General features: G+C 51.9%; 2 protein-coding genes across 4 annotated transcripts; one reads left to right on the plus strand and one right to left on the minus strand.

The window, feature by feature from the left end:
* The first annotated feature begins 389 nt into the window (after positions 1 to 389).
* On the plus strand, positions 390 to 3962 carry si:dkey-106l3.7 (swi5-dependent recombination DNA repair protein 1 homolog). Of its 3 annotated transcripts, none has more exons than XM_062484296.1 (7): positions 390 to 933; positions 967 to 1417; positions 2276 to 2422; positions 2534 to 2705; positions 2847 to 2923; positions 3115 to 3218; positions 3585 to 3962. In XM_062484296.1, the coding sequence occupies exons 1-7, from the start codon at positions 569 to 571 to the stop codon at positions 3688 to 3690; spliced, it is 1422 nt and encodes a 473-aa protein (XP_062340280.1). In that variant the 5' UTR covers positions 390 to 568; the 3' UTR covers positions 3691 to 3962. The 3 variants fall into 3 exon arrangements, with proteins under 3 accessions (XP_062340280.1, XP_062340279.1, XP_062340281.1); XM_062484297.1 differs by having other exon boundaries at positions 391 to 933; positions 1000 to 1417; XM_062484295.1 differs by having other exon boundaries at positions 390 to 1417.
* rnf208 (ring finger protein 208) lies at positions 3941 to 12283 on the minus strand. Its single transcript, XM_062484298.1, has 2 exons — positions 11423 to 12283; positions 3941 to 6831 (listed from the first exon to the last, which is right to left on the minus strand). The coding sequence occupies exon 2, from the start codon at positions 5607 to 5609 to the stop codon at positions 4818 to 4820; it is 792 nt and encodes a 263-aa protein (XP_062340282.1). The 5' UTR covers positions 5610 to 6831; positions 11423 to 12283; the 3' UTR covers positions 3941 to 4817.
* Between the last annotated feature and the right edge of the window lie 311 nt (positions 12284 to 12594).

A 12594-nucleotide genomic window follows, 5' to 3' on the forward strand; every position in this document is an offset into this window, starting at 1 on the left:
CCTGTTTCCTGTCATCACAAGAGGTGATCATCACTCAGCCATGTTCGTGATCAGGGCGTTGTTGTGGACAAAAAAAACTGTAATCCTAAAATACAATGTTGATGTTTTAAACAGGAGCTGACTGGTTTGTGAAGCACCATTGTAAGTAATGTAAAGACTGATTTAGTTTCGGCTGAGCCATGTAACAGCTTGCCAGACTCATACCTGAGTTTGATCATGTTTGTTGTATAGGGCTGGGGTCAAGAGGTGTTAAGGTGAGTCAGTTTCAACAGGAAACAGCCTGCTTCAACCAGTAGCTCTCTGACAGCAAGATTTATAGGGAGGCGTGACAAGAGACCGTGGGCGGACTGACAGAATATTTCAAATACACCATCACAGACTCACCTGTGTCACTTCACTAGTGAGTCAGTTTCTTGAACCAGTAGCAACTGTTCCTGTGCTGCTGTGTGTCTTCTTCACGTAACTTGAGGAGTAAACACAACTGAGGAAGGTGTGAAGAAGAAGAAGAAGAAGGAGGGAAGAAGAGGACTTTTTGACGTTGGGGAGGAGAAGGCCAAAGCTTTTGGAGATGAATTTGTACAGCAGTTTCGGGAACCTTCTGGAGACCTGGGTGTCAGAGGGAGTCTTCCCAGACTCGGCGGGGAAGTGGCCAGACACGGACTCCGGGGCTTCCTTCACGCTGTCGGAGAGCGAGCCGCTGTCTAAGCCTCACCCCAGAACTCCTCTCAGGTCTGAGTCCAGGGACTCTGGGATGGAGATGGCCAGCCCTGTGAGCCCCCTGCCCTCCCCACACTACCCTGGGACGGACACACGGTCTCCTGTCGTCCCCCTGCCCTCCCCACACTACCCTGGAACGACCCCGGATACAAACGCAGACCTGGCGGGCGCTGGAGGAGGAAAGGAGGTGCTCTCCTCCTCCCCCTCCCCTCCCAGGTCTCCTGACCTCCCCCTGTCCTCCCCTCCCAGGTCTCCTGACCTCCCCCTGTCCTCCCCTCCCAGGTCACCCGACCTCCCCCTGTCCTCCCCCTCCCCTCCCAGGTCACCCAACCCCCCCCTGTCCTCGTCCTCCTCTTCCTCCCTGTCGCTCGGTCTCGCTGAAGCGCAGGCTCCCCTGGGTTCTCCGGAACATGCCATGGCCATGCACCTCAAGCTGGAGCAGACCCTGCAGAGGACAGACACGGACAGAAAGCTGGGCAGACAGAAGAACTCGCCGTTGCCCGGAGACCGGGCGCCACGGAAACGGTGTGACGCGGCTTCCCTAAGCACACAGAGCTCCCAGGTTCTCAGGACAGGTCAAAGGTCAGGAAGTCTGGGTCCTGGGAGGAAGGTGGGGCCAGCGGTGGGGAGACAGCCGGCCTGGGAGAGACACAGACGACCCCAGTCGCTCTATCAGGACAGGTTGCCTGTTCAGACAGAGGTGAGCTCCTGGTCAAGCTGTTCTTGATGCTCACTGATCATTGTATAGTCTTTCACTGAAAACGATCTGATTGTGTCTAGTACATAGGCCATCATGTGTTTTTCATGTAAATCGTATCTGATACACACACACACACATTCACTCACACACGCAAACAGTTATAGACAGTTCCAGACAGTTCCAGACATGCTCTTAATTCAACTGTATGTGGTATGTCATGTTGCAAAACAGTGTATCGGTCAGTGTTGGAGCTGTACTATATGAACCAGTCGGTCTAGTTGAACCACATGCATGTCAGGAGTGTGGGTGTGCGTGCGTGCGTGTGTGGTGCTTCTGGTGACCCCTGACAGAGATGGTATGCCTTCTGTGGCAGATGGTAGAGATGATACTGTTTTTTCCTGAGAGTAAATACCCTTTATTTCCTGTAATGGGCAGTAAACACATTCCTATTCTATACAGAAATATTCCTCATTCTCTTTCATCTGTGCCTCTGCGGTGACTGATTCAACCACAGTATGTGATTGCAACACAAGCTAGGTGATGTGTTGAATGAATCAGGCAAATTCCAATGCCAACTTTCATTCTTATTTCCTGCTTTTAGTTTAAGTTATCTTTAGAGGTTCAAAGTCCAAATGAATATTTGGTTTAACATTCATACACTGGTCTATTCCTTGCAAAACGTGTGTATTATCGAGTATTTGTTAGAATGATCTTTGTTCAACTAAGGTTTTATTGCAATTATACATTATTGGCAGACAATGTGTATATAGCCTTTTGAATCACATGATTTGATGAGGCTATTTGTAATAAAGGTTTAAAGTTCTGTTTATTAAACACGTAATTTTTTGTTTTATCCAGGAAGAAATGAGGATGGGTCTTAGTCCTGGCTTAGGCTACTTGGAGCAATTGTGTCGGGTGTTGGAGGAAATGGCCAAACTACGGTTGCAAAACCAAAGGCTACAGATGGAAATGGATTCTGTCCGAGCGCAACAAGTCATGAGTCAGGTAAGATGACGACGTTCTGGGAAAGGAATTAGTAACTTCAGCCAAGTTAATGAAGTATAGTCGTCATGTGGAGGCGTACTGTTCGTAACACCTTTCTATTTTATGACTCAGATCACCGAAACCCACCGACATGACTGTAAAGTAATTGAAAAGAACGAGCAGAGTCCAAAACATAAAACCAACGACATTTCCAGACTCCCCCCTTGTCAAAATGATGACGGACAAGGTGACTTTCGTCGAAGGTCAATGTCGGACACGCATTTCTTATCTCAACGGCGGCAAAGTAAGTAGGCCTACGTTAATAAAAGTACGTTAGGTAATCCTGCAAGTTATGTGTGTGTATGTTGTTAGTTTCATTGACCTTCTGTGTACGTGGGTGGAAATTGAAATAAGGACCAACGTTTGTAAACTTTGTCTTCCGCAGGGACGCTAAATATGGACACTAGAGGGCAGTGTCTGAACAGCGACGTTTTGCTGGAACAAGAGGACGATGAAACGCAGGTAATATTATTGGTAAAGGCCTCCTGTTCATCTGATATACCTACAGTACAACCCTACCGTATCCCACTCTTTACAACTGAAGGCATGGCTCTATTTGGTGTGTTTTAAAACGTACCATTTGATTACACTTCGCTTTTGTTGTTTATAAGGCACATCTGTCTAAATATGCTGACCAACATTTGTATGAGCAGAAAACAAAGAGAGACACAGCGACGAAGGACAAGTCTTGGAAACTGAAGATAAGCTCGTTGAAAAGAGAAGGATTTAAACATTCATTCTCAAAAGAGAAAAACAGGTAAAATATATAAAAAAACGTGTTTAGACTTGAAAAACAGCGACCCCTAGAGGAGAAACGAATACATTGTTAACAGTCTGTTGGACTGCCGCACGGTGCCTCTATATCAGGACAGTGTTGGCTGTAACAACATGGCAGCCAGTTACGTTGCAGGTGCACTGGGCCATAGCTAATGCACTGTGTGCTTGGAAGCGTCAATGAGAGAGCACATTTGGCCCGCGCATCCACTCTTGGGAATATTCACCCAGAATCAGCCAAAATGGCATATCCCGTGTGAACAATAACACACATTAGTCCCAGATTCTGAAACGCCTCACCCAAACCATCTCGAGTGTTTCTCACGCTTAATTATTTCTGTTTACGAAGCTCACAGATGCATCCATCCATAAAGAATTGGGTAGGCGACCTGTTTAAAAGAAGCAAAACAGCCCCGGTGTTCATGGACCGGGCTGTTCCAGGACATCACAGCTGACCAACACAACCCCACTCTTCACCCCTCCGTGTAGCTCCTGTTAACATCTGAAGTATTTCTTTATTTATTGTCTGCTCCATTTGTATCCAAATTATTTATACTCCGATAAATGTGTAACATTTTTTCTATCCTTTTGCATCGCTGCTTCTGTGAATGTAACTGTAAGTGCTTGTAAGCTGTGATCCCTTCCTTGTACATGGTATACTTAAGTCAATCAACCTCTAATGCAAAAGCTCTGACTGGAAGATATAATAAAGCCAGAAAACAACATACCTCATCCGCTCTAGTCCTCGTCTTTAGTCTTCTTAACACTCATCCATTCCCTCATTCTGATCCTGCTTATGCCTAACAATGATACTGTATTCAGTCAACAACGAACTGCATGGGGGTAAATTGAACCTGTGATCACTTGATCTGCAGCAAAATGCTCTAACCACACCCTCGAGTCACACCCTTCACTGACCTAACCCTTAACAGTAGCATGTCACCCACCAAGACAGCCAACTTCCTGTATCTGGACTGCCCCAGAGAAGTTCATATCCAGAATACCCAGTACACCAAACAAGAGCTGGTTGGGTTTGTTGTTTTTTCAACTTGTTTATTGTTTTTATTCACCTAGGTTGAGGGGGAGGAGCCTCCCTGGGCATTCCCATGTAAAGAGATGTCAACGACAAACACATCCCAACAACAGAGGGTGAAAGGGATTCAGTCCAGGATTCAGTCCAGGATTCAGTCCAGGATTCAGTCCAGGATTCAGTCCAGGAATCAGTCCAGGATTCAGTCCAGGATTCAGTCCAGGATTCAGTCCAGGAATCAGTCCAGGATTCAGTCCATACATAAAATACATTTATTTGCTTTATCTCTCTGTTTCATCAGCAAGTGTCACTTCACGATTCCATTTTAGTCCCAGACAGCTTCCACCTGTGCTATTAAATATATAGATACATCTGTGGTGGGTGGGGTTTGTATGTACGTGAGAGAGAAAGAGAGAGAGAGAGAGAGAGGAGGGGAGGGGGGGATGAAGGAGGAAGGGACAGGAGAGAGGGCAGGGGGGTTGAGGAGAGAGAGAGAGGAGGGGGAAGGGAGGACAGGGCTCAGCCTTGCCAGGAGGGCTCCCGCCTGCCCCCCTACATGATGCCACAAGAGGACAGGGGGTTGGCGATCTGGCAGGTGCAGGCCGACTGGCAGTACTGGCGCACCGTCTGGTAGCAGCTGCGGTCGGCCTCCCCGCCCCACTGCACCGGGCCGTTGGGGTCGGACGGCAGGCGGCTCAGGATGCTGGTGTTGATGGCAAGGGCAGCCAAGCCGTAGTCGGTGAACAGCACAGTCTCCCGGCGGCAGGTGGGGCAAGAGATGAACTTGTACTTGGGGCAGGACTCGTAGAGGATCTGCAAGCACTCCTCGCACACCGAGTGCAGGCAGGACAGGATGCGCGGCCGCTTGCCCGCAAAGTTGTAGGCGTGGCCGCAGGTGGGGCAGTCCAGGGGCTCGCAGGGCATGACGGAGCCCGAGGACGAGGAGGAGGCGGAGGACGAGGTGGAGTTGGAGCGCAGCACGTACTGGTTGACGATCACGTCCTCCATCTTGTAGTGGAACTGGTGGTAGCAGATGTCCGTGGTGGCGCTGGCCTTGCGCTGGGCCAGGAAGCTCTGCTCCCGGTGGGCCAACGGCGCCTGGGGGGACATCATGGGCCTGGGGTGGACCGCCACGGGGGTCCCGGTCACCTCCAGGCCCGTGTCACTGCACGCCTGGTTGACGATGATCTCGCCCTCGCCCCCTCCATCCCAGGCCACCCTGGGGGGAGGGGCGTATCGAGGCTGCGTGACGGGCACAGGGCACTCCCGGGGAAACTTCTCCGATTGGATGATCTTGACGGTATCCATGGGGATGGCGACGGTCTGGCGCCTAAGGCAGGACATTCGCTCTCTGGAGGGAATCTGTCTGAGAGAGGGGGGGGGGGGGGAGGGGGGAAGGGAGGGGGTGGCTGGAGTCTCTCAGACCGGGCCCAAGCCTGGGTCTGGGTCTGGGACCGAGGGCGAAGGTGGGCTCTGCACGGATGAGGGCGTCTCGCGGTCAGCCATTCGAGGGGACGTGGGGACGAGTGGCTCTGTCCATGTTGCTTTCACAGGCCCTCGAACCCGCAGCCCGTCAGGCGGACTGAGGTTAGGGTTAGGCTGGAGCTCCACACCCTAGTGCAGTATTCCTGGAACACAGGAACCAGTGTGCTGATAACAGCTCGCCGATAGAGAGCCGGGATAACAGTCCAGCTGTACAGGCTAACGGTCGGTTAGCTCAACAGTTAGTTCTTTGTGGCTTTTAGGGACATGTGCCGATGTTTGGGTGCAGTCGCTTATGGAACACACTGTAAGAGAAATGATCAGAAGATATGTACGATAGCCTTTCAACACCACAACTGTGCAACAAGCAGCATGGACACACAGGGATATGTTCTCAATGATAACAGCAATAAATATCCTCAAGTGTTCACAGTAGACGTTGACACCGACACACACAGAGTTTAGAATTCGCAAGTTTTGAGTTCAGAGGCGTTTTTGTTTGTTTTTCGCCTCGTGCAGAGCTCTTCTGCTGTTCTAGGAAACTGACGTCATCTAATCCCACGCTGCCTCTTTCGATCTGACCAGGGGAAACTGACGCAAAGCAGTCAGGGAGTTTGTTTCTACGTGGTTGCTGAACACGAACACTTCCTTCCTGTTTCAAAGCTGTGGTACAGTCTTTGTGTGTCCGTGTGTGTGTGTTTCTGAGAACAACCTGCAGACCGCCCTCTCTCTGCTCTTAGTCCAATGTGGCAAAGTGAAATCTTGGCCCCCTTGGTGGCAAACTGATAACGCAGGCAGGAGGGGGGGTCTTTATTTGGGACGTGTTCCAGAACGTTCCAGAGGCAACGGAAAGCTCTTGGAATGGCTCCTCTGGTCCGAAAGCAGCCCTCGAAGGAGGGAGGGAGGGGGGAGGGGTGAAGGGGCGCTTGACTTCCAGAGCCAGTCCTTCCACAGGCCAACAGACTGAAGGCTGATAAGGGCCTGATGGATGACCGTGTCCTTGTTAGCCCCAGCCCCTCTGGGACTCCGTGGAGAGCAGACGTAGCAGGTTGTCAGGTGGAGCAGACCCTCTGACACAGCTACCCTAGGGGAGAGAGGAGAGGAAAGGGTTGGAGGATTGAATTATTACAAACCAGATATGAAACTCACTCCCCACCCTGCTTACTCATTTCCTCATACGGTAACACAGTGGAAACATCAGCCATGTTTCAAAAATTCATACAATGAGTGACCACGAGGACTGTTCTGTGAAGATAACGGGATCGTAGGAAGAAGGCGGCATCAGAGAATGTCGCCCCTCTCCTTTGAAATCACATGGAACCGCTCGCGAGCGATTCTGTTTTTTACGTAATCGAAGCTTCAGCCGTGACGTTGTGAGAGCAGGAGTGCTGTCGGTGAGCCTTCCTCTGTCCTCAAGCCTCCAGCATCCTGTCGGCCCTCATTAACTTCCTGCTCTGAGAAGAGGTTGCATGTAACACGTATGTGTGTGTGTGTGTGTGTGTGTGTGTGTGTGTGTGTGAGCAAGCAAGCGAGTACGAGAGAGATCAAGAGTGGGTCTATTGTGGAACGTGGTAGTCATATGTGAGTGCAGCATCTGGGGGTGTAGTATGAATGGAGCTGTGCTGCGCATGGCGTGCATCATGGACGGCTGGTGGGAAGGCGAGCAGCGGGGGGAATGACACATCTCTTCTCTCCTAGACGGAGCTCCGAACAGACGTGATGCCGGAGGGAGAGAACGGAGAACGAGGGAGGTGACCTACATGCCGAGGAGAGGAGAGCGAACGAGAGGAAAGAGAGCCTGAGGGAGGGAGAGAGAGAGGGAGAGAGAGGGAGAGAGAGAGAGAGAGAGGGAGAGAGAGAGAGAGAGAGAGAGAGAGAGAGTGAGAGAGAGAGAGAGAGAGAGAGAGAGAGAGAGAGAGAGAGAGAGAGGGAGGGAGAGAGAGAGAGAGAGAGAGAGAGAGAGAGAGAGAGAGAGAGAGAGAGAGAGAGAGAGAGAGAGAGAGAGAGAGAGAGAGAGAGAGAGAGAGAGAAAAGAAGACAGAGAGAGAGGGAGAGAGGGAGAGAGAGAGAGAGAGAGAGAGAGACAGAGAGAGTGAGCCAGAGAGGGGGGGAGGGAATAAGAGAAAGAAAAAAAGGGAGCAAAAGAAGAAGAGCAGCGACATCCTGTTTTCTATTTATGGCGTCTTTATCTGAGCACCTTCACAGTGGTTTTTCTACCCACAACCTCTGCTGGCGATTCATAGCAGAGCGACCGCTGTTCCTCACAAGCCAGAGTGCTCTCGTCCATTAACACCTACCCCAAACGGACACACACTCACACACACACACTCTCACACACACACACACTCACACACACGATGATACAAAGCACGCCGTGCAGATTTTTCCTCCTACAGATGGAGATGTACATCGACGGTGTGCGTGACAGTCTGGAATGTTCTGGAACGGCAGATCCATCCATCCTGCCGTCGGTCAAGAAAGAAAGAGCAGCCTGCCTCCCTCCAGCACCGCAGTGCCGCAACGCTTCTCCAAAAATAACCCCTCTCTCACCCTCTCTCTCTCCCTTTCACGGACATTAACGCTCACCCACACCAGCTCAGCCAAGAGGTGTGAGCACTGACTCAGACGAGGCAGAAACACGGGCTCGTGTGTCACTTTAATTCAACAGACAAACGCATGTGGTTCCTAACGCAGGCGTTCATATTTCTGCCCACTACATCCATACACATCCTCTGCCATATCTTTTCCAGTCTCCAAACACAAACACCACACTAAGTCAGATGGGGACTCGGGGATTGTTTCGCACTTCGAATGACCAATATCCAGGGTTCCTTCGGAGATTAACCATCTCAAATTCAAATCTAGTTCGGTGATGGGGGGGGGGGGGGGGGGGTCTTTTCCAGTTATGTAAGAGTCTCGGTTTATCTCAACATGGAGGAGCAGCAGACCTGCAGCAGCCCTGGCTATGGGAGTTGAGAAACGGTAGCTTCATGCTGTACACACACTCACAAAATACACACACTCCTCATCCCCTGGAATTAAGCTAATGAAATCATGCGCCCATGTGACCCCGTCAGCACAAACAGGCAGAAAAGCGAGGGGGAGAACAGATGGTTCTGGCAGGACGAGGGATCTGAGGGCCCATCCCAGCTATCAGTCCGAAACGACTAGAATTCCTGCTTTCAACATGCAAACACACAGAAACACAGGCCTACATACACACACACACACACACACACAGAGCACATACACATACACACACACACACACACACACACACACACACAGCACATACACACACACACACACACAGCACATACACACACACACACACAGCACATACACACACACACACACACACACAGCACACACACACAGCACATACACACACACACAGCACACACACACACATCGTTCTCGCCCCCATGCTACCCTCCCACATGAACTAGTATGCCACCCATTACATTCCACTAGAACACATAAACACACAGACACACACACACGCACTAACACAAACACACACACACCAACACAAACCCGCACACAAAGACACACACACGTTTCCACACGTATACACACACACACACACACACAAAATGCTCCGTCCAGTCCTCTTCCTCGCCCTCCCTCCTGGAAGCATTCCACCTGTGCAGAGCGGAGAGCTGAGAGGAGCCGGGCACCTCCTAGTCAGAGACACTATCACCCACCTGCCTGTCTGCTCACTGTCTCTCTCTCTCTCTCTCTCTCTCTCTCTCTCTCTCTGTCTCTCTCTCTCTCTCTCTCTCTCTCTCTCTCTCTCTCTCTCTGTCTCTCTCTCTCTCTCTCTCTCTCTCTCTCTCTCTCTCTCACCCCCTCTTATCACCCCCATGACTGGAACGCCAGGCCAGCGGCCCTGGCGGTGCAGCCTCTGTGCCCCACACAGGAGCAGTCTAGTGGGGGGAGCTGCTTCTCACATATGGGTGTCCACCTCCATGTCCCATATCTCCCCCTCCGTCCGTGGAGGCGAGCGTGTACGACGATTACATAAACATGACGGGCAGGAAGCTGCCTCACGTTAATCCTCAGCTTTCTACGTGATCAGTCAGCGCTGATTTGCGGTGGGAAATGCGGAGTGCCAAAATGAAAACAACGCAATCAGGGAAAAATACCCCCCCCCCCCCCCCCCCGGCTGTGATGTTTGTTTCGACACAGCTCTAGGGGGCTGACATTCTGGTTGTTTAGTTGTTGATTTGTCTTAAATGCTGGTAAAATTCGGGAATACACATCGATATCTGTATCGACAGTATGTTTGCTACATGTATCAAATCACAAGCAAACATCAAGTGGCACGTTCCTTAAATTCCCGATTTTTATGTATTTGTGTTTTCTGTTGTGTTCGCACTTAATCCATGTGAGCCTCAGCGGCGGTTAGTGACTCTGTGGTGTGGGGCGGCTCAAGAGGCTTTTAAATAATTCATCTCCCGTCACTCCCGGCAGACAATCAGCCATTTTCCCCCTCGATTCATCCCATCCCAGCGCCCCGTCCTGCCTGCCGGAGCCGCGGCGCCCCCTGGGGAGCCCGAGAGATCCACACCAGCAGAAACAACAGAAATAACCATAATAGCTTCTTTGCACACACACGGCCTTGCGAGGGATTTACGAGGGTCGATATCCTGGGGAACTATTGATTCTCGCTGAGGCTGTGTCTCGGGCTCTTGCTGCTGGGGCTGTGAGCGAGAGTGTGATGTGAACGAACGAGGGCTGTGATCACGCGACGCTGGGCTGGGACAGCGAGACAAGATGGAGGTCGGTGTTGTTAGCGGGCGTGCGCGGCACCAACGTGGACCTGCCTATTTGTGCGTGTGTGCGCGTGCATACGTGTGTGCGCGTGTGCATACGTATGTGTGCGTGTGTATACGAATGCATGCGCGTGTATGCCTATTTGTGTATGTTGTGTGCTTGCCTGTGTGTGTGTGTGTGCAGCCCGGGTCCCTGGTTCCGTCAGAGAGCAGGTCCTGAGCGCTGCGTGTGGGAGGGGTGCACCAGCAGCCTTCGTTATGCAACAGCAACACAACGGAGCCAGAGACTGAGACTGCAGCAGTACCGCTGCACGGTCAATACTGAGAACACTGTACCATGCTGACAGCTACAGAACAAGCAGTTCCTGCCTCGCCCCCACCCCCACCACACACCCCACCCACAACCCCCCCCACCCCCCCTTTGCCCTCTCTGTCTGCCTGTCCCTCTATGGGGGGGGGGGGGGCGTCAAGTGTCATAACCTCCAGAGATATGATACCATCAAGATATCATCAAGATACCCTTTGCGCAGTAAACACATTGACGGAATCTATTTAGAGGAACGTGCATGTGTGTATGTGTGTGTGTGTGTGCGTGTGTGTGTGTGTCCTTAGAATACTGCTTGTGATGCAACCACCTCTGCAACCACAACCTGGAATGCAACAAAGACAAAGAAACACACACACACACACACAGATCCGCACACACACACACGCACGCACACACACACACACAGATCCGCACACAACCCCTGAGACAAAAACACATTCACACACACGTTCAAATGTCCATTGATAAACACAGATCTGCAAACACACACCGGGCCACACACACGCACACAGGACACAGACCCTGCGCCTCTGCACACATGTTGACGCTCATGTTTGCCTTCATCTCACCTCGCTTGGTTCTCTGCTCCTTCCTGTCCTCTCACTCCTCGCTGTTTGTGTTGTCGTGTCGCTGTGCCCTGGATCGTTCCGGGAGGAGATCGGTGTTGTGTGGGGTTAGGTTGAGGAAGATGAACAGTCCTGTCGTGTTTGGGATGTGAAAGCGGTCCTGTTATTCCTCGGGGTTCGGCTGACAGTCTGGCACCGGGAACGTCGTCTTGGAGCTCCCTGAAACAGACCTGGGAAAGGTTCGCTGCTTCCGAGAGGAGGTGAAGGGATCTCCGTTCCCTTGCGCCGTACCGCCAGGACGAAAAAGGACCGTTTGAAAGATGGAGGGAGCGTAAGATGGAGGAAGAGGTCTGTCGGCGGGGCGGGTGCGTCACTCCAGCGGCAAACGAGCAGCTCTCCCTCTCCTCCTGACTTCCTCTCCTCCTCTGAGCGCTCGCCTTTGTCCTTCACTCACTCTCCCTCCCTGCCCCTGGATCCTCGCGCAGTGCTGTGGCTGGCCGATCTATCTCCATCCCTCCCACCCCCTGTTCTCTCTCTCTCTCACGCTCTCTATCTCGCTCGCTCTCTCGCTCTCGCTCTCTTTCTCTCTCTTCCCTTTTTCTGACCGTCCGTTGGCCAGTCAGGTTGGGTTGTGTAACGACCTGAGCTCCAGCCTTCTGTCCGTGTGTCGCCTGTCTCTTCCTCCTCTCCTCCGGCTGTTCTCTCTGTATGTCTCTCTCTCTCTCCTGGTCTCCTGTTCTCCGGTCCTTCAGATATTCACCGGCGGTTCCCTTGCGTCTTTTCTCGTCCTATCTCTGGTTCCAGGTGCTCCTCCTGTTCTCTCGCGCTGCTGTTATTCGTCAGCGCGACTCTCTCTCTCTCCTGCTGCGCTGCCTCGGCTCCCGTCAATGTGCCTCTGCCGCTCTCTCACACACACACACACACACACACCCTCTTGCGCGCGCATGCTCCTGCCTAGCTCGGTCTCTCTCTGTGTGTGTGTGTGTTGCCTCTCTCTCCCTCGCTCTAGCGCGCGCTCGCTCTCTCTGACTCTCGGTTGCTGTTGCAAGCTTTTTCTCCACCACCCCTCCTCCCCAGGCTGTCTCTCTCTCTCTATGTCTCTCTCTCTCTCTCTCTCTCTCTATGTCTCTCTGTCTCTCTCTCTCTCTGCAGTCTCCGCTGCAGTGCCTCTGCAG

This window comes from Osmerus eperlanus, chromosome 18, assembly GCF_963692335.1.
Source record: "Osmerus eperlanus chromosome 18, fOsmEpe2.1, whole genome shotgun sequence".
NCBI lineage: Eukaryota > Metazoa > Chordata > Actinopteri > Osmeriformes > Osmeridae > Osmerus > Osmerus eperlanus.

Excerpts from the sequence above, each read along its gene's own strand:
- si:dkey-106l3.7 (XM_062484295.1), top strand. The coding sequence starts at position 569 with ATGAATTTGTACAGCAGTTTCGGGAACCTTCTGGAGACCTGGGTGTCA. Across the intron at positions 2,706-2,846 it reads CTTATCTCAACGGCGGCAAA|GGACGCTAAATATGGACACT; the intron begins GTAAGTAGGCCT and ends TGTCTTCCGCAG. Across the intron at positions 2,924-3,114 it reads AAGAGGACGATGAAACGCAG|AAAACAAAGAGAGACACAGC; the intron begins GTAATATTATTG and ends TTGTATGAGCAG.
- rnf208 (XM_062484298.1), bottom strand. The coding sequence starts at position 5,609 with ATGTCCTGCCTTAGGCGCCAGACCGTCGCCATCCCCATGGATACCGTC.